Source organism: Dipteris shenzhenensis, chromosome 15, assembly GCF_047967505.1.
Source record: "Dipteris shenzhenensis isolate YYH24624 ecotype China chromosome 15, Dip_SZ_1.0, whole genome shotgun sequence".
NCBI classification, from domain to species: Eukaryota; Viridiplantae; Streptophyta; class Polypodiopsida; order Gleicheniales; family Dipteridaceae; genus Dipteris; species Dipteris shenzhenensis.
Genome location: NC_141610.1, coordinates 37142312 through 37163945, shown reverse-complemented (window position 1 = coordinate 37163945; position 21634 = coordinate 37142312). Strand labels below are relative to the sequence as shown.

The following is a 21634-nucleotide window of genomic DNA, read 5'->3' as shown; positions in this document are numbered from 1 at the left end:
GACTCGGGTCACTAAGAAATATGTAAGATAGCACGTGCGATCAACAAAAGGGGTTTTATATTTTTATGGGGTTACAGAAAATATACAAACATTAGCGATTTTTTAATTCAAGAAGTGAATTTTCATACATAAGGGATACTTTAATCATCTTAAATTTTACAAAAGGGGTGTATATAGGTTATAAAAACCCATAGGTGGGGGTTTTTTCTAATACCCCTTGATCGCACATGCTATATGGTGTTTGTACATAGTGGCCCCCCTGGGTGTAGTTGTAGCCCAACTACCCATGTTAACTACCACGTACTCACAAGCATACTCACCCCTTCATTCTATGCTAACCCAAGAGACCCTAGCATGGTTTTCTCTTATTGCAACATTCATTACCTATATGTTAGAGATCTTGGAGAATAGATGCCCCTTGACTTTGTTTGACCCCTCCATCTCAACGATATTTGATGCTGTTGAGATAAGTTATATGGAGCCATGTCACTAATGTCAAGGACATGGTCCAAGAAATGGGTGATTAAAAGTTTAATGAAATAGCAATTCATTTCCTATAGCAATATAACTTTTAGGGCCTTACCTCCATAATGACTACTAAACACCCCTTTTATTTATTCTTATTATTGCACAGCTTTGGTTCCAGGATAAAATAGCTGACAATGGTGGAGCATTCTTCCTTGACTCTCTGCTCATACTCACTCCATTATTAGGCAAAAACTTTGTCTGCATCACAAAGAGTATGAAAATGATTCTCGTTACCATAACCAAAACTTTGTATAGATTCCTTGATGGATTTGGAACCCCTTCAGCTAGTTGAAACCTCATTTGTTGCCATAGGTTGATAGAGCGACTTCTTCTCCAAGGCTCATCTTCATGCATCCATTTTTGGCCTACCAGAGACAAGCCTAGGTGTTCGATGAGTGATTTTTCTCTTTATGGGGATCGTGTAAGGGTTTTAATGGTCACGTCTTAGCATTAAGTTGTGGTTATCTATTTTTAGGTTATTCTTTTAGGGCTTATGATATATGAATATGCCTATAGTCTTCACTATTTATCGAACATCTTGGATGGAGATCATGGTGAGGCTCATCTTCTTGTTGTCCTTGGCTTTTGCTTTGTTGCATGAAGCTTTTTAATTGACACTCGCTCTTGTAGTGGCTACTTTGTTGGTCGATACTTGATGTTGTAGCAAGTAGCAAGCCTTGGACTGTGAGTGCTGAGCTTTGGGTTGGATCTAAATGACTTGTTTGGTGAGCTCTTGGAGTTTAGAGTTCAACTAATTTGTGGCTAAAAACTCACATTGGGTGGCTTCAACCTTCCTCCCATGATTTATTGCTCTAGTGGCTACTCTTCCTCCCATGATTTATTGCTCTAGTGGCTACTCACCACATGACTGTTTTCTTGCTCCAAGTTCTATACATATGGGTCATTGTCCTTGACAAGGAGTTGATCCTATGCTTTTCACTATGTGACCCTCCAAGCCCAATAGAGATCAATAGGGGGCACTATAGAGTCTAAATGTAGGACAATTTAGTAGAAACTTTATGCTTAGCTCCTATCTACTTTTGTGTACTACAATTTACATTCTTGGATAGATGTCTATTATTTCATGTAGTTTTTTACTTTGCTATGACAATGAATATCGTCTCAATATTGTAAATGTGACCCTACCCTATGGATCAACTTCTTTCTTAGTAGTAAGTACTGATGGTTCATGAGATCATTGATAGTTGTTTCATCTGATACAAGAGAGTCGTATCTGAATGGGATGTCTAAATTCAGTCCCTATAGCTTCCCATTAACCTCTTCCACCATGTAGAGAAATTTTGGCCTTATTTGGTTGCGCTTTTAGTCACAATTTTTTAGAAACCACCATTGGTTTTGTCACTTGTGCATGTAGATCATATTCACTCATCTATTGATTTTGAAGCAAATCTCTTTGATCTTGTGTTTTATCATCATAGGGATGTCATCCTCCAATTGCAATAAATATAGCATCCATTTTAGGAGAATAAATACCTCCACATGCCACAGTCGACATGGACATAATAGATATATACAAGGCATAACAAGAACAAACATTTTAATCCTTAAAAAAATGCTAGTTGAATAACGAGTATTGCAACCACCAGATTGGATGCTTGATTTTCATGCCTTTGTGAATGCATTAGATATTATAGACAGAGCTTTTCTAATGCATGAAAAATAGAAAGGATAGTAAGGATAGTATCACCCATTGTCTCAAACACTATCAAAAAGTTTGTGGCCATTACCAGTATTTTGTGTGTATATATAACCAAGAGGCCCACCCCATTTAAGTGGGCAAAAATGTTGCAAAGAATCTAGCATCTCATTCAGTCTACCTGAGTGCACTTTTTGTGTGAATCTTGCAACTCTCCTTGACCATTGACCATACTATATCTCAAGAAAGGAATTGTGGCAAAGAAGCCAAAAATAAGGCCATGGAATGCATGTAGTAATTACGATCCTTTGTATTGTGTATCAACTTTTATCTAAGAACTTTTCCTTATATCTAAGTTATATCATGACAATGTGAGCAATCAAAGTACCAGCACAAATAAGCTATTGCAATATGAATATGTCCCCCATATAGCAAAAAATGGGATATGTCCCCCATATAGCAAAAAATGGGAAATTCCCATTAATTAGTTCCAACCTAGTCCTCTGAGAAATTATTGTAAGATTTAAAGATAGCTTAATTAGTAAAACATCAGTATATACCAACACTGGTAAGCCATCGTTATATATCAACACTAACAGAAGCTTTTGAAAAAATTGGTGGGGCAGAACATGGCTTGTTTTAGCCCCATTTTGCCTTACTATTATATGTGTTCTATTAGAAGGTAAGTATTACAACATGCCATCTAAGGTAGAAACGTGCCAAATTGCCTAAAACTCTCAAATCATGTCTTAATACAAATTTCCCTTTCGAAGAGGGTAGTACAAAATTGCCAAAGGTATGCTAAATACAAGGTAAACTACTACGTATCCTCCTTCAAACCACTTGGTCTTTCCTCACCCACGTCCCTGCCTCTGCCTGATCCCTCAGCCTCTCTCCCCCCCACGCTCTTACCTACAACCTCCTCCTCTTCAGTGTGCCTGAGGTTTTTGTGGGTTGAACTGGCCACCCTAAGAATGAAACAATTTAAAAATGAGATTACATCTTACATGTAAGATCAATGGTATGATCAAACATGCTTGAGAACAATGATGATTGGGCTAGACTTACATGATGAGTGGCCACCACAGCTCAATCGACATTGTATCCCCTATGGTCCATGTCTTTAAAGAATGTCTTTGCTCCTACTCCCCATGCTTGTCTATACTCTTGTCTGTAGGATGTCAGCCAAGCATAGATTCTTATGGATCCAAATTAAGAGAGTTGATGAAGTGCCATACATAGGTAATTAAACAAATAGAACAATAAAATATAAGAGAAATAGCTTACCAGCCATGACTAATGGCTTGCCCTTCTGCCACTCCGGAGGTGCGAAGCATTTATAGTGTTCCAAACATCTCCTTGACACCCTCTTTTGATTTTCCCACATGTCTGGCATTTCTCTGAACTCTTTTTTGGCAAGCATCCAAACCTCTTTATGCACCCACAAAGGCCTACCCTTTCCATCCCTAAGCCTATCTCTTATCTCCGACCTACAATGTCACACTATCAGGCCAATGCGAGTTTTCATGTATCGTCATCAAACTTGTATCTTGGGGTTTGGAAATATCTCCTTCAGTGCCACTATGAGAGCATCCTTCATTGTATTAACCTACCTATGCCAATCTACGAATATCCTCTTGGGAAAATATGAGATCATTGGGTGCCTCCTATGAGCAATGAATTTAAGTCCCTTCACATCCTCAATAATCTTGCGCATCTCATTGATCTAGTAGTGGAGGTCCTTGGGTGAGAAAAACTCTCCCTACCTAAAGCCTAGAGTAAGAAGAGTAGAGGTAGAAGAAGAAAGAAGGAAGAGAAGTAGAAGAGAGATTGAAAGTAGAAGAAAGAATGAAAGTAGAAGAAGAATGAAAGAAAGAAGTCAAAGAGAGAATGAAATAAAGAGAGTAAGAAGAGAGAGAGGGTAGAAAAGAAAGAACAAAGAAAGAAAGAAAGGAGTAGAAGAAAGATAAAGAATAGAGGGAAAGAAGAAAGAAAGAGAGAAGAAGAGAGGGAAAGAAGAAAGAAGAGAGTAAGAATAGAGAAAGAGAGTAGAAAAGAGAGAACAAGGAGTATAAGAAGAGTAATGAGAGTAGAGGTAGAAGAAGAAAGAAGCAAGAAAGAAAGAAAGTAGGAAGAAATATAACGAAGAGAAGTTGAAGAGAGAATCAAGAGAGAAAGAAAGAATAAGAGAAGAGTATAAGTAGAAAAGATAAAGAATAGAGGAAAAGAAGAAAGAAAGAGAGTAAGAAGAGAGAAAGAGAGAAGAAAAGAAAGAAAGAAAGCTAGCAACAGAGAAAGAGAGGATGTAGAAGAAGGAGAAGAGAGGAAGAGAGACAGAGAGAATGAACGGGAAGAGAGAAAGAGAGAAAGAGAGGGAAAAGAAGGGGAAAGAGAGAGAAAGAGAAGCGAAGAAAGAGCGAGCAAGAGAGAAAGAGAGAAAGAGAGGAAGAGAGAAAGAGAAAGAGAGGAAGAGGGAAAGAGGAAGAGAGAAAAGAGAAAGAAGAGAGAAAGAGAGGAAGAAGGGGAAGAGAGAAAGAGAGGAAGAACCAGAGAAAGAGACAAAGAGAGAGAGGAAGATAAGTGTTTCCTATGCCCATCACATTTGCTAGCACTTAAGGTGCTAGCAAATGTCCATTGTAACGTAAAATAAAATAATAAGAGAGAAAAATAAAAGTACCTTACGTGGAGCTCAATAATGAGAGATGACCTCGGAGCGTAAGATTGCGGTTTCGACCGGCTCCCCTTATAAAACAAAGCAAGAGCAACTTTGCAAGAGAAAGCCCTACTATAAGAAAGAAACTAGAGCAAAAGAGAAAAGCAAACAACCAAAACTAGAAAGAAAGAAAGAAAGAAAGTATATTAAAGTCTTCAAAAGACCGATGGGTTTATGAGACTATGAAAAACCTGATACAATGAGCTGTGGTAGTGGAGCTACTAAACGAGCATCCATACTAATGCAGAATGCAAAAAAATACAAAATGGCAATACTAAATCCTAAGTACAACATCTCGACTATATATATCAATCTCAGCATCAACATCAACATCATCATAACCGTCATCATCATCAGCATCAGCAGCAGGGCATCAAGATGGATGAGGCTGTGGAAGTGGAGGAATGAGGTCAGCAATAGAGTGTTGTCGCCCTTAACCTAGCTTTCCACATCCCATGTTTCTTGGGAAAAAGGAACTAGTATAAAAAGGGTTATCCCTAATTGGTCAGTATTCGCTTTTGCCTCTAATACCCTCAATAGTATTTGCTTTTGCATCTAATACCCTCAACCTTGTGTACATAGCTTTTTTTTGGAGAGAAGGTTGAAAAGAATTTGTTAACAAAAAACCTTGGCAAATAACTTTTTGAATATTTGGTCTACACAAAATGGTGCACTTCAAGCATCACGGTGAAAGGGAAGTTTTACTAATCTAGTGATAGTTTCTCATCACGTTTTGTTCACTTATATCTCAATTAGCATGAAGCAATAGAGAATGAGCAACAAAAGACAAGCAATGATGAGTAGAATAGAACTTCTCCTTCATTATGACGCATGCACTCATTAAGCACTTTGTCTATTTAGGATGAATTCATAGATGTTATTTAATGAGTCTCCTTGTCCATGATTTTCTTGCCTTGCTTTCTTCCAAGGCAAGGAGTTGCATCGAGAGCACGAGTGAGACGATTATAGATAAGAGTAGAACTTATGGAGGAATAATTTATTAACATTTGGAGATCACAAAGGGATGATTTTTTGAGTTGCATTTATGGTGTGATGAAGCTAGAAGTGCATTGATGACTAGGAATTGTTGATTATTGTGTTGATTGATTCCATAAGTTGCTCAATTAGATTAGATGATAACAGGTTACTCAGGGTTTAACAAATGGACAAATGCATGGACTCGGATAGTGAAATGGTTTTTAGCTCTTCTTGTCGATGAGCAACGGACAAGGTAAAGATACTCAGCTTGATGTGTTGCATTCTTGTTTGAGGTCATGGATGACATGAAATTGCAATGCTTGAAGTTCCCAAAGACATTGCAACCACTCTAGAGTAGGAGAAATAACAAGGGCAAGTGGCGACAAGGCAGAACCTAGGCCCATGGAGAGATCTTTGGGAGGTGTAGTATCTTGGCAAATCCTCATTGATCTTGGTGGCGATAGATAAAAGCTTGCTAAGGATGCAATAGCCTTGGAGAAGGCTATGAAGAATTCTAGCAGCTTGTAGGCAATCTTGAAGAAGATGAGAAAGAAATCCCCATGGTAAGAGAAGACCAAGAAGGGTTAAAGATCCCACCCGTGATGGTGACAAGTAAAGGCCAAGAAGAACAAAAAATCCACGTGTTAGGAGAAGACCATAGACATAATCTACCTATGAGAAGAAAGGAAACAAGAATTGAGCTTTTATGGTCTCAAGCACCTTGCAGTGATAACTGTAGCTCAAGAAACAATTATAAAGTCAATACAAATTGAGAGAAGTGTGACTTGAGAACTTGCCCACACTTCAAGCAGAGGATAAGCTAAGAAGATGTCACCTGGAGCAAGAAGGATGATGAAAGGAGTTTTAATGATATTGAAGAAGAGCAAAGCTAAGAAGGAAAATTTGGACCTACAATGGAAGAAGGCACTCCAAAAACTCAATATTTGAGGCAAATTGGATTTCGATGAGAATTGATGTAACAAGTGCTCAAAGATTTGGTGTACAAAAACTGAGTGCCACTCGAAACTGTGCAACATCTTCATCAAATTGGCAATAAGAATGAAAGAATTGTGGGTAGAACAAAAAGATGGTGATGGCATCGCACACTTGAGGACTTGGTACAAGCTATGGCATGACCTTCTTTTTATTGTTATTCTAGAAAAACTCGTAAACTCGCTATAAAAAAACTCATTATACAGTAAACATCCATGGATGGGTTTAAATAGGTAGAATGAAATCTTGATCAGTGAAGCAAATCAACAAGAGATGTCATTCTTCATCAATTGTGGAGCATATACACATAAACCCATTTGGAGGTTCATGATTGAGATCTTTAGAGACCATCTTCTTGACTTAATGGCAATACTCTTTGACAACTTCTATGTTTATATGATTGATGGTGGGTGAAAGCAAGGTAAGGTGGCTAGTTATTTAGATACAAATAGTATGTAGTATGTGATATCTATCATAAGAAATCAATCTATGAGTTGATGATACAATTTCATAAAAGAAAGATACTAAAGAGTTTACAAATCATCTTTTAGTAATGGGACATTATAATAGAAGACTCTTTATATGCATGCTTTACTACTCAAATCACAATAGTGTGTCTGGGACATGCTATTTCTAGCACCTTACCATGCTTATAGCCTGACTTGGTGGAGTGTTTTGGCAATGTCGAGAAACACGAATTTCTTTGAACTCATCTTAGAATTGACAAAGATATCTCACATGACAACACATGATGGTTTAGTCTACAACTAGTATCTATGTTAGGGGATATCTATGATCTTCTAAAATGAAATGGAAGAGAAAATTTCTAATGCTCTGGATGATAAGAAATTTTAAGAGAGGCTACTATTAGAAGCACATCTAAGGAAATCACAAATATAATTTAAGTTAGAGCCCACCTTGCAATTGTAATGCAAAGGTAGATCATGTAGCTATATAGGGACTTTGTTAGACATGTTCTCTTGGATGCTAAAAGAGGGGGGAAATTTTAGAAGTGGTTTAATCACAAATTTGCTATGTACAAATCACAAATTTGCAATTCTGGGCTCGTTTTTCCAATGGAAGTGTTCAAACCATTCTCATCTATAGTGGTAGTTCTCAAGCAATTGATCTTGTAGATATCTTTTATAACATCTTCTATTTTCGTGCCTCTAAAAATAGATTCCATCATGCCCACCATACCCTCGTCATCATCTGACACATTAGGGAGACTATCCTCAGGCTCCAGGTGTGCAGGTGCACGTGCTCCATCATTGCCTTCCTCATCCTATATAATGGTTTCATGTAAATACAAGGTTAGCGTGTGCAATACTTATGCAATATTAGTCACAAACTCAAGTACTCTTGACTTACCGATGATCCACTAGCACCACCAACAGTTGGTACTTTTGATGACTCCCCATACGCTTGCACGTGGCATATGACAATATGATGCTAATGTCAAACTTCTCGCTTGCAACGTGTGCAAGGACAATGCAACCTCCCCTTAAGCCACTCCATGCTCCCGTGCATTGGCCCCTCATCCGATCAACTTCCACTCATCCTCTCCATATATACACCTCCAAAACCACAACACAATACCAAGTCAAGATCCAAAAAGTTCAGAAATAACTCAAACGCTCTCATCAAATTTAGATAAATCATTTGTCTCATCGATATATACCGACTGCATACCCTATTTCCATCGGTATATGCAAAATCCCTTGCTCCATCGATATATATTGATGGATGTGCTAAAGAACCCTACCTCTTGTTTTGGTTGTTTGCTTTCTCTAAAGAGGGCATTTGTAGTGCCTCTTCAAAGATAGTGATGGGGTTCTAGCCCAATTCCTCTCCTACCCAAACCAACAATGTTTGGATGGTTTCATTCATGAGGTGCTTAGACACCGAGATAGGATACTCCCATGGAGACAAGAGTAGACTTCTTCCTTGACTGATACCTCTCAGAGTTCTATCACGGAGTTCTTTCAGCCAGATCACATAGACGCCCACGAGGCGAGACGTTGACATGACCTTGACCCGGAGCTTGTGACCTGACAGCTCAGATAGAGGGTTGACTCATAGATCATACTTGGGGACATCCCCTCCTTGTTTAGGGTCGGAGCCCCCGATCGACAGGGATCACAGTGGCCCTACTTCGACGCAGAGTTACGACCAAGAGACGTACCAAGACTGCACCCTCCGATCCTGCAGTAAACACAATTGAGACCAAGGCAAATTTAAAGGAGCAAGGACGATGAGATGTCCTCCGGAACACTTCGGATGAGTATCATTATAGAAGTTGTTTGAAATGCTTTGACGCATGATTTCATGGTGAATCAAGTTGTGCTCCATCACAGCCCACAAAATACATGCTTCAAAGGATATTAAGGAAACAAATGCTGTCACAACAGACGTGATGAGAAATTTGAAACCATAAAAGAGTGATAGCAATGCCATGGATGGAAATACTTAAGCTAAACCTCAAACAGGAGGAATATCTTGTGACACTGGTAACATCAAGCAGAATTACATAACCATAGCAGGGAAAGCACCTGCATAGGTTTAGCAGGCACCATGTGACAAAGCAGCACTACTCTGAGATTTATCATCAAGTCAGACAAATAGTTTCTCGAGTTACAAACACAAATATCTTCCACACATGCCACTCAGTTCCTTCTTTTGGATGAATATACTTAAAGATGACAGGGTATTAACATGGACACCTTGGACAAATTCACAACAGCTGAGTAAATTACCAATCATAGCCCTTTTGCCATTCCCAAATGTCTTCATATTGGGAATAGCCTCTGCAAAACATACCAGATCTTCCAAAGATGCCATTCGGTTCCTTCTTTTGGATAAAAACAATAGGGCATGAGCGTGGACATTTTACACAAGTTCATAATAGCTGCTGAATTTCCAAACATGGCCCTTCTGCTATTTCCAAATGTCTTACTGGCAGGAATAGCCTTAGGCTTTCAAACATCTAAACCTGAAATTCATCCAGGCCTTGTTCAGAAAGAGTTTACTCACATTCAACGTATATTTAGTGCTAGTGCTATACAGAACGATGCATGCCTTGTCCAAGCTTTCAGACTCAGAACAATTTATGAGGCACTCCCTCTTCCATCGCAACACATACCTACCAATTGTCAGAAGATGTCTTCTGCCTCACCCTTCTTCCACTAATATCTGTTCCATCTGAGAGCTGAGCCCATGCACTCTTACTTCTATCCTCTTCAACTCCAGCAACTGTGCGGAGAATCTCTGCTTGCAAAGAAGGACAGCTTTCTCGCAGATATTCAAAACCATCAGATTGGATCACAGCTGTGCCACAACAAAGACAACTATATTAACAAGCAAAGACAAGAATCCAAACGTCAAAGCATAGTTCTTATCTTGATTGGTTAGAACTTAAAGAAGTGTAAGATCGATCTGTACCTGCAAGATTTGCAGCAGCAAACTTGAGGCAGACTGCTTTGAGTTGTACCGCACGATGCTGCTCAGCAAGGGCAAGAGTTGTGGCCACATTCTCTACACTAACATCCTTGCACAGTTTTGACTCACAAATAAACCTCAGTCTATCTAATCCATACCGATCTGCTGCAGCTAGTAAGTGCTGTGCCATCATGGTGTCGACTTTGCAACTGGAAGGAGATGAGGTACTTGTCAACTCTATGGTATCAGGGAGACTATCTCGGTATATAAAGTGCAGCATCGCCTGCAAAAAAAAGCATGGACGCTCCAAACCGTCACGAAACAAAATATGATCACCCAGCATGTACAAAGAATATAAAATCCAAGACAAGTATAGGTTCAAGGGAGTCAAATCACTCTAGTATTCCACATGAAGGAGATGAACTGAAGACTAAGGAACCATGCACCATTGTATACCCTCACACAACTCTAAAACTAGCACATGCAACAAAAGAGGTCACATGTACCTAACAGTAAAATCATAATTCGCGCATGCATAATGTCTCAGCCAACATATAAGCATGCAAATTGACATGCATACCGCAGGCACAAGTTTCTTGACTAAAGCAAATGTAATTGAACTAATCATGTAGGCATTAAACACCAATGCATGTCTCAAAAGGAGCTTGTACCCTTACATGCACACCACACAAAAATGTGTGATCAAAAAGGTCTGTCTGCTGCATACTCGGCTATCTGCCGAGAGTTATAACTCCGGAAAAAATGGGGGCTTAAGCTTCCAACTTTCTCAAGCAGGGCCCGCGCAACGTCTTCCAGATTCAGCTCCATTCATCCGCAAGCTACCCTATATGCAAGCTTATGGCCTGTCCTAAACAGGACTAGGAATACCCCAGCTATTACACTTTTCACCTGGCTGCTGTGTGATGCAACAAATTCTTCGTACCGATCAATGTCACACAGTCATCAGACTGCAATCGATCCTTCCAGTGATACTTTGAGGAGTCCAATCAGCTTCATTACTCTGTGGTCAGCCTGCAATATACTACCGTCCTCCAGCCTGTGTGAAATAGCAGTGGGTACAGTCTACACAGTTAGTCAACAAGTCGTACAGGCTGGGACAGCAACACAGCGATAAAACAGTGGTCAGCAGTATAGTAACTGGTTGGCAGTACAAATGGTAGCATCAGAATTGCAGGGTCAGCAGTCCAGCAGGGATTGAGCCAGTAGCAGGCTGGGCAGGGGCAGCCAACAACAGCAGTAAGTTGGCAATACTTCATGTACTAGTCACAGTCTATAAGATCCCATGGATTGGGCTAGTCTATGAAGGGCTGCATGTTCAAGACACCATATCGCTGTCCAGATCGAGGCGATGACATAGCATGCCAGACAACATGGCAGAGTTACAGGGGGTACTGATGTGGCAGACAGCCATGTGGGCCTAGCGTCAAATAGTTACGTAGACCTGTACAGCATTGACATGGCATCCTACATTGTTATTGACGTGGCTACTGATGCATGTCATGGTATGGTCGCTGATTGTTGACAGGGGCATGCCAAGTTGGCTGGGTGCTCAGCTACAGGTCGGCCGGTTTGGCCATGGGGTCAGCAGGCAGGCTGCCATGTGGGCATGGACAGAACATCCTTCATAGGGCTGCTTGTAGGCAGCTGCTCGTAGGCATCCAGGTGGGCTGCACAGGAGGTATGGTAAGTGGAGCACCAGGTACTTGGGCTGGTACAGAAGGTACAGTACTCGTCGGCAATAGCTCATGTTCTAGTTCGCAATACAGCAGCAGCTACATATACCTAGATGAATCCAGGAACATTCCCAAATTCATCCTCTAAAAACACAACGTAGTGCAGTTTCAATCTCATGATAGTCACTCACAAGGTTGAAAACCATAAACTCCATCATGCATAGCAGGGAATAGCTACTATGACATCCCCACTGACGTCATCAGCGCCCAACAGTGGGTGTAGACCATAGTATAAAAATATGCTCTCACACATACAAATCCACACACCCACACATACTTGAGCATCCATTTATACAAAGTCTTCGTACTGAGTTTCTGTCGGCACTCCGGAGGTGAAGGGCAGACTCAGCCATGATGAAGGCTAGCACTAAAGGAGAAGGCTAATCAAAAGGTAGTCCAAAATCTCTTCATTCAAGCTACAACTGCTTGTGAAGTCTAAACATTTTCATTTTAGTCTCTCCCCAACGAGCATCTAAATCTAAATCTAGCTGATAGGGCAACGCACCATTTAAGATAGAAAGAATTATCACAATACCGGCAGGCCGCAACTTGGACGAAAACTTCACAAGGTGAAATTTGCATGTCCGCTAATACGGCAGAAGCATATACCTAGATGAATCCAGGAACATTCCCAAACTCATCCTCTAAAAACACAACATAGTGCAGTTTCAATCTCATGATAGTCACTCACAAGGTTGAAAACCATAAACTCCATCATGCATAGCAGGGACTAGCTACTATGACATCCCCACTGACGTCATCAGCGCCCAACAGTGGGTGTAGACCATAGTATAAAAATATGCTCTCACACATACAAATCCACACACCCACACATACTTGAGCATCCATTTATACAAAGTCTTCGTACTGAGTTTCTGTCGGCACTCCGGAGGTGAAGGGCAGACTCAGTCTACAGAATTAGTCAGCCAGCCGTACAGGTTGAACACACCAGTACAACAACACTACAACAATACTGGCCGGTAGTACAGCATGTACTGGCCAGTAGTATAGTATGTACTGGTCGGCAGTACAATAGGTAGCGTCAGAACAGTCCAGCACGGACTGGAATAGTGGCAGGCTGCCACATGGCAGAGGCAGCAGTATGGAGACAGGGTCTGTCCCGTCTTTGGACAGGTCAGCTGACACAGAGATCTGGTCCGAACGCTTCCAGCCCTATAAAAGAGCCCAAGCCTATTACAGGCCCCCTCGGGGGGCATTCACTAGTTCAAACTCCAGGAGACTTGGGCCATCCAGAGGATAAAACAGAGACAGATCTTCCCCAGCACAGCAAAGCAGGAGGGTGAGCAGGAGGACCAAACTAGAGCAGCTAATGATTCCTGCTTGAGGCACGTGGTGATCTAAGAGAAGTCTATAGCAGGAGGTTCAGCAAACAGGGCCTGAGTTTTGGTGCCCTAACTTGATGTGTGTTTCTCGTTGGCATTGGTACAAAATTGGCAGGTTTTGTGCTTGGTTTTGGACATCTATACATGAGACTGTTTTCTGATGTACATCTGTGTGCGCTTTCTCCATATCAAAACCGAATGCCTATGGAGCAAGTTGGTATTTGGAGTAAAGTAGTGTGCTCTCTCCCACAAATGCATATTCCACTGTGCAAGAGAAGTTGGCTGTAGCAAATGACTATTCTCTGACATGGTATCAGAACCCGGTTGTCAACCAAAGATAGCTAAGAATTTCAAGTAAAGCTCGTTAAGTCGGAGTCAAGGAGATCTGAGACCAAGTTACCGTCTTCAAACAGACGGGTTGTCTCATTGCCGAGAAAGGAGGAGCTTCCACATTCAGGCATGTTGTTTGTCTTGCAGTGAGAGCAGAAAAAGGATTGAGGGCATCAGGTTTACTACATCCTGCCATGGATCAAAACCTGCCGACGTGATGGATGCCTCAACCTCTCTTGGTTCAGGTGCTTTGACATGGTGCAGCAGAAAGCATCTACTGAAGCTGAGTACAAGACAGCCAGTATGGAAGTTCATGAGGCTGGATGGTTGAGGCGTCTTTGATGAGATGAATTGATGAACCGTCACATGTAAATTTATAGTGTGAAGTAGCCACAATTTTGGGTCTAATCAAAATTTCCACAAATAAGGGGTGTCCTACCGAGTCTATGATGTGCAGACATTCAGAAACAAGAGCATTAATGCATACAAGCATGGAAGAACCTACTACATCTAGACTGTGCAAGCTGAAGGACCAAGGGGCTTGGGCTTTACAATGCATCATCCAAAGAATTTACACCACAAGGAAGAGCAAGGGTGACATTCTTCTATCCACTGTGTTTGATAGCCGGCGAAAGCAAAATGTGGCTTATTCCCCACTTATCCTTAACCGAGTAACTGTGAATTAAAGGGAAATTTTGAGTATGGCTCCTGCACACGATTGAGAGAGTGATTCGCATACTGCTGTCTTACGTGCTTTAACGCACATCTCGATTCTCATCACACGGTTTTCTTTCCTGATTAAAATCCTAAACGTCGAAGACATTACCGCACAAAGTAATCTTCTGAAAAAGAAAAGATGCCTTTTTTAAAAGCCTTCCACATGAAAGCAATACGCAGAGCATCCACGGAAAATGCATCAACAGAAACAAGACCTTGAAAACCGGAGCTTCTATATCTTCGACTTGGAGAGTATCTTTGCTGCGATCCGCAAGCGGCCCATAGAGTTGTGCCTTGAAAACGGGCGATCGAGCAGCCAATACGAGTCTATGAACCCGGAAAATCTCCGATCCCACTACGAATGTTACATCCGTAGCATCGCCGTCGTCCAAGAGAGCACCAAAATGTTGTCCCATGTTCGACTCTGGCACAGGAATGGAATACCTCTTTGGGCCTTGAGTAGAAGATACTACCACGCCTACCGTACAGCTAATGGCTAGGCTATCGTTTTTGAGATAGTCAGACGTCTCTAATACGGCGCGTCTGAAGAAACGCTTGTAGCCCCTGGAAGTCCGCAACATTGGGCGCAAAACCATTAGCAACAGAGCATGAAAAAAATGTGCAGAATGGACAAAACATTACAGAATCCTCGCTTACCACATGCTGCCCCTATATTTGAGGGTGTAAGGGCCGCTCTCCAAGGCCCGGTCGAAATGGCTGTGCACTTTGTGCTTGCCCTTGCCACTCTGGTCGAGCAGCGTCAACTCGAAGAGCGCACGGACGTCGGTGCCATCGCTGGCGAGGGCGATGAAGACGGAGACGTAGAGGGACTGATCCTCCTGATTCTTGCCATCGGGGTAGAAATAGATAGCCCATTGGAAGCCACCGACGGAGAAGGTTTCACTGGCGATGTATTTACCGATACCCATGCCTTTGGCAAGGGAATAGCCATGGATGGTGAAATGGTGAGAGCCATTGATGGTTTCGGTGATGGAGCGAGAGCGGGAAGGGGGAGCTACAGAGGAAGCGGAGTCTGGCAAGGGAGCTGGTGCAGCAGAGGGATCGAGCAGGGCCATAAATGGATGATCAAGACAAGATAGCTTACTCTGGAGAAGGATCCATGGTAAACCCTAACATTCTTCCCTGCACTCAAGAAGAAGATGATGACACAGGAAGAAGAAAAGAAGAGACAGAGCTTGTGTATATATTTCTTCACAAGCTCACATGCACACAAGCAAACAAGATTGGCCAACAAGCAACTTTATGCCAGGTCGCCACTAGCCCTTGCCACCGCCTACCTCGGGAGAATTGGCTTTCTCGTCACCTTCACTGCCGAACAAACGGGCTCCCTGTCAGCATCAAAAGAGACCCCTGCCACGCGGCGGCTGACCTTGACGGACCTTGGTCAACCTTCGTCGAGGTCGCCATTAGCCCGTGCAACCTTCTACCTCGGGAGAATTGGCTTTCTCATCACTTTCACTGCCGGAAGAACGGCCTCCCTGTCAACATTAGAAAATACCCCTCGCACGTAGCGGCTGACCTTGGCAGACCTTGGTCAGCCGCCTAACAGGCTCCCGGCTATCGTCGATCGCCTACAGGCTTCCCTTGGTGCTTTCCTTCCAACCTTCTTCCTGGCATAAGTAGTTGTGTGTGTGGTACTCGAGCACATCCCCTTCCCGGAATCTCTCCCCACATCCAATTCCCTCGGGAGCTGCCTCTCATCATAGGCCACGGGCGGTTGGCACCTCCTAGGGCCATTGCACAAGCTAGTCATGGTGCCCGGCAGAGAAATGGAGTTTCAGTTCACGTGTTTTATTTCTAAAGAGCCAGAGAAGATCGTTAAATGTAGATAGCAATAGGTGAGGACTTAGATAGCCTTTGCTAAGCCTTAGTTGGCATTAATAGATTGGCTCTTTAGTCTCCCTGTCACATGTGCACGTTTATGGACCTGTGTGCAGTGGGAGCTGCAAGGTTCTAAATCATTATGCAGTGGCACCTGATTGGTTGAATGAGTAATTGCACTCTAGTGCTTGTTTTGGCACCTTCAAAAGTCAAGCGCTCATTTCGCACATTTGTGTGCCACCACTTCTCCGCGAATTTTGCGCAAACCATGACTGGCTGCGCATAATGTGGAGCGTGTGCACTGGCCCTTAGTTGGCCATGTTTGCATGTGGGAGTACTCACATTGGAGAATAGAGACTGCATCCCCTTCCAAGCTAAAGTAAAGGAGTACAAAGAATATATCCCCTTCCATGCCTTCCAAGCTATAGCATAGCAGGGCAGCAGCTTAAGGTAGTTGGGGCATTCGCCCACTGAGGTGAATGCCTGCGTTCAATTTCCTCGAGAAGTCTGTCAATGTACGGCACAAGCGGTTGGCCCCTCATAGTAGGTCATGTGTGTGTACGGCCGGAGAACACAAACTATAGGCTACGGAGCAGTGGGCGACAGCTTAGGCGGCTTAGGCATCTGCCCACCTATTGCATGTCAGCCACAAGCGGTTGGTCCCTCGTAGTTGGTCCTTTGTGTGTGTGTGTGCATGCGTGTGTGTGTGTGCACGTGCGTGCGCATGCACGCGCGTGTGTGTGGATTCGCAAACTACGTCCAGGACAAACCCAAGTTGGAGAGGGAGAAGTTCACAGGCCAACATTAAACTATGGATCAAGTGTAAGGCCATGGAAACTACTTTCCCATAAGCGAAAAGGTGTCAAAAAATCGAAAGAGTTACCAAGTCCTTGAATGTGTTTCTAAAAAAAACAAAAAACATCCCTTTCCAATGATACGAAACATATCGATGCCATTGCTAGAGCACCTCAGCATTCCAAGGACCAATATTAGCTCGTTTATGTTTTCTAAGTTGCATGATGCAATCTCCCAATTCATAAAGAATTTTGAGAATCCATAGGCACACCCATAGTGTGGAACTAGCAAGGTAAAGGGGCCAACTAACTTGCGCCATGCAACAAGTGGGTGGCATTTGGCAAATTTTGGCCTTTAATGTGCTCCCCCTCTCATCTATCCACATAGATGATGGCTGTGTGTGTGTGCGCACGTGCGTGCGTGCGTACGTGCGTGCGTGCATGTGTGCCTGTGTGTGCACATGCGTGCATGTGTGCGTGCGTGAGGGCCTTCATGTGTGTGTGTGTGTGTGTGTGTGTATGTGTGTACACACACACACACACACTTCCTATTTAAATGAAATATTATTAAAGGAAAGTGCCAATATTCCTCCTTGACTCTAATCTATATCACAATTATCCTTATTTCCTTCTATATTTCCATCAAACTTTTATAATGAGAATGCTCAGTCCCCTCTATCCAACACATAAATGCATCCTTCATAACAAAAATGCTTGAGTATCTCCATTAAACTTTAAATGCATCCCTATTATAGATCCACCAAAATATAAAGAGCTTTCATACACATTTTAGAAAAGGTATTCTCTAATCAATCCCCATACAATCTCACACGGCCAGTAAGATCTTTTTCTTTTCACATCTCTAAGGGAATCTTCATGGTTGGTTATCCTTATCCAACCAAGGCTAGGGGGATGGCATAAAGTATAAAAGCAAGAAGAGTGGCACATGAAAGGGGAGCCGAGTGAAACCTTCATGTGAAACAAGTATCCATGGCACCTTATAAATAAATTTCATGTCATGGAAAACTTGCCTCTCCACAAAGGATTTAAAAATATCAAGGGGAATTCCAAAGGTTAGGCTAATAAATCTACAGTGTAATCCCACAAAGTCACCCATTTTCTACATCATGAGGATTATCCTGCATAAGAAGTGTTAGGATAAATTTAAAAGCAATAATTTTAGAATGAATTTATGTTTCATAAGAGCATAAAGCAATATAGCTTAAACAATCATGACTCCTAATCAACACATGCATATAATGAAACCCATGAGTTCTTCCTAACTTATAGGATCTCTTCCATAATATCCTAGAGGGTCTTTCCATGAATAAGGGGAGAAGATAGCATATATATCTTCAAGTGAAAGGTATGTCAGGTAGAAGCAATCATACTGGCCAAAAATATACGAGTGCTATGAGTAAAGAAAGTTCTGGGAAATATAACTCAGAACCAAAGGGGTTCTATATGTCATAATGGGTGTCAAACTCTTCAATTTTTGGTTAAGGAACCTGTCAAAAGTTATCAAACATCCTACGTTTATAACAAATAAGGCGCTATAAAAGGCTTTCGAGATGCTAATTAGCCATAAAGGCCTACTAGAATAGGTTCCCACAATGGTTCATCTGACTATTGTGTGAGCAGTGATGCCTTTCAAGTCAGGTGTTATATTTGTTTGGAGAAATGCAAATATAGTTTTATTTGGAACTCTTTAAGATAGGCTAGAATCCTCAAGCTGCCTCTTCACAGTTATGGCAGCAACTGCTCATCCTATATTGGTCATATTTTGCAAATTCAATATGCTACGCCAGTCACCTGCAATGAGATCGAACATATTGTGGTATACATTGATCCAATATTGTAGTCAGTGGAGTAGTCTGCCTTGACTGATCGACTTTCACCACAAATCTTGGTGAGCTTGAGAGTAATGTTGCTTTGCATCCCTTTAGAGGCATTGTTGTTTTGTACAGACACCAGCGTGAGGCACTGGTGACGTTTTTTGTCCCAGTCAAGACAGTGATCCCATAATCAGTGGGTATGCCTGCCCATTCAATACATGAGTAGCCTAACCCGTCTATGCCGGGTTAAAGACCTGCTCTACTCGGTCTTAAGGTGAGATTTTAAAATGGCTTGTATTTCACAAAATAAAATTTCAAGTTTCGAATGGATTGCTCGCTTCACTTTATGATTAATTTGCTCAAGGATTCAGGTAGATGAGTAGCTATGTGATGGTGATAGAGGGGCAAAGCATTTACGTAAAAAATCCCCCCCCCCTCTCTCTCTCTCTCTTTCTCTCTCCCTCCATCTCTATCTCTATCTCTCTCTACTTTTCTCTCTCTCCTTCTCTCTTTACCTTGCTAGAATATGGGCCAACCCCCTTGTGGGTGTGGAAACTCATGAAGGGTCTCATGTGCTAATTACAAGTGTATTAGTGGAAGGGGATTAATTCCAAAGCATCCCTCCCTCGATTATTTGGGGATTGGGACCCCTACACTCAATGCTATTCAACACGTGGCAGCCATGCAAAGGCTGCCCAACATCTCTCTCTCTCTCTCTCTCTCTCTCTCTCTCTCTCTCTCTCTCTCTCTCTCTCTCTCTCTCTCTCTCTCTCTCTCTCCCTCCCATGCTTTTTTCTTCCCTAGAAGTGGAGAAAAAAGCATGGGAAGGAGTATCAAGGGAACAAAGACTTTGCCAGCTATGCAACTTAGAGGAAGTGGAAAATGAGGCACATGTTCTTTTGACATGTCCGCGATATGAGCATCTAAGAGAAGATTTCAGCAATGTCACGCAGCATCACAACAGTATGGAGAGCTTGCTTTCCCATCCTCACCTCGCAGCCTTGGGCAATTACATTACCAAGGTCCTTGCATATCGTGACCAATGTATTAGACAGGTAGCAACATGCTAGCTGTCCACTCCACCCTTCTTCAAAGAAGGAGACTTGTTGTAACATTCCATTGGGTCCCATGGGTCGATTTCAGGCCCCCAGAGGACGATAATAATACTTTCTTTCTTTCTTTCTTTCTTTCTCTCTCCCTCCAAAGCATCCCTCATCGGATTATTTGGGGATTGAGACCCCCTACACTCAATGCTATTCAACACATGGCAGCCATGCAAAGGTTGCCCAACGTCTCTCTCTTTCTCTCTCTCTCTCTCTCTCTCTCTCTCTCTCTCTCTCTCTCTCTCTCTCTCTCTCTCTCCCTCTCTCTCTCTCTCTCTCTCTCTCTCTCTCTCTCTCTCCCTCCCTCTCTCTCTCCCTCCCTCTCTCTCTCTCTCTCTCTCTCCCCCCCCACCTTACTTCTCTCCCTCTGTCTCCCCCTACTTCTCTCTCTCCCTCTCTGCCCCCTCCCCCCCCCCCCTCTCTCTCTCTCTCTCACTCACTCACACACACACACACACACTTCTCTCTCTCTCTCTCTCTCTCTCTCTCTCTCTCTCTCCCCCCCCCTCTCTCTCCCCCTCTCGCTCTCCCTCTCCCCCCCCCCCCCCCCTCTCTCTCTCTCTCTCTCTCTCTCTCTCTCTAATGGCACTTCTGTCCTGACTCCTACCCCGCATGTCGATCCGCCATGTGGCCCTCGTGTTCACTTGTTGCACTTCCCAATGACCAGGTGGCCACTTGGCCCCCCTCTCTCTACATAAGGGAGGTGAGAGAGACTGAAAGAGGACACACACACATAGATATATAGATATAGATATGTATATGTATAGTACATATATTATATTATATTATATATTTTGATATACATATAGTATATTATATATATATATATCTCTCCCCCCCCCACACACACACACACTCTCTCTCTCTCTACTATATCCTTTGTCCCGTCTCGAGTTGCCACATGTCATTTGTCATGCCAATCGCCACATGTTATCTACGACCCGTCTATGTGTTTGTTGCCACATGTCATGTGCACGCGCTTGCGCCTACGTCTGCGTGTACACGTGGCCTTTCAGTGCAGCCACAGAACTTGGACTAGTGCTGTCAGTGAGCCTCAGAATTAATAGTTGTCAGTGAGCACTGAGTGATTGAGGCTCATCATTTCGCAGCTCTGGGGTCTACACTCAACATTTACACAACCCGTGCGACTGGAGTCTGTGCCACGTGGCTCTCAAGCATCCTGCCTTTGAGCCTCCTTGCTTGTGCCACGAACGTGCAGTATGTTGCCCGCATCTACCGCGATGCTTGCCACGTGTTCGCCTCTCGTAGTCCACGCCTCTGGCCACCATCATATCTAGGTGGGGAGCATTTACTTTGCCCAGTCCTCACGCCATCATCTCCACCCAACCATCACCACGTGTCGTCTCCTTTGTGTGCTCTGCCAGTCCCACTTTTTGTCTGTCCCACCCTCTGCCCTTGCGTCATTCGCAGCTCTTGCAGAACACATCTTGTGTGATGTGTGGCAGTCTCCACTCCTTGCACTCTCTCTGAACCTCCGCCTCTTTCCGAACCTCTCTTCGCTTCCTCGGAACCTCCAGAATGCCTCCACTCCCTCCAAACCTCCAGAATGCCTCCATCGACCTCCACAAGCCTCCCTTCTCTCATGTAC

At 42.8% G+C, this 21634-nt stretch overlaps 1 protein-coding gene across 2 annotated transcripts; it reads right to left on the bottom strand.

Moving 5' to 3' along the window:
* Positions 1 to 9602: 9602 nt before the first annotated feature.
* On the bottom strand, positions 9603 to 15714 carry LOC147893755 (BTB/POZ and MATH domain-containing protein 1-like). Of its 2 annotated transcripts, none has more exons than XM_087386492.1 (5): positions 15109 to 15714; positions 14667 to 15015; positions 10311 to 10590; positions 10012 to 10196; positions 9603 to 9861 (listed from the first exon to the last, which is right to left on the bottom strand). In XM_087386492.1, exons 1-4 carry the CDS (start codon positions 15525 to 15527, stop codon positions 10012 to 10014), a joined length of 1233 nt encoding a protein of 410 aa, XP_087242618.1. In that variant the 5' UTR covers positions 15528 to 15714; the 3' UTR covers positions 9603 to 9861. The 2 variants fall into 2 exon arrangements, with proteins under 2 accessions (XP_087242618.1, XP_087242617.1); XM_087386491.1 differs by having other exon boundaries at positions 10016 to 10196.
* Between the last annotated feature and the right edge of the window lie 5920 nt (positions 15715 to 21634).

Bases quoted from the DNA above. Each gene is read 5' to 3' on its own strand.
- LOC147893755 (XM_087386491.1), bottom strand. From the start codon at position 15,527: ATGGCCCTGCTCGATCCCTCTGCTGCACCAGCTCCCTTGCCAGACTCC. The intron at 10,197-10,310 runs GTACAGATCGAT...GTTGTGGCACAG, and splicing joins TGCTGCTGCAAATCTTGCAG to CTGTGATCCAATCTGATGGT. The intron at 9,862-10,015 runs GTAGGTATGTGT...GATGAATTTCAG, and splicing joins AAGACATCTTCTGACAATTG to GTTTAGATGTTTGAAAGCCT.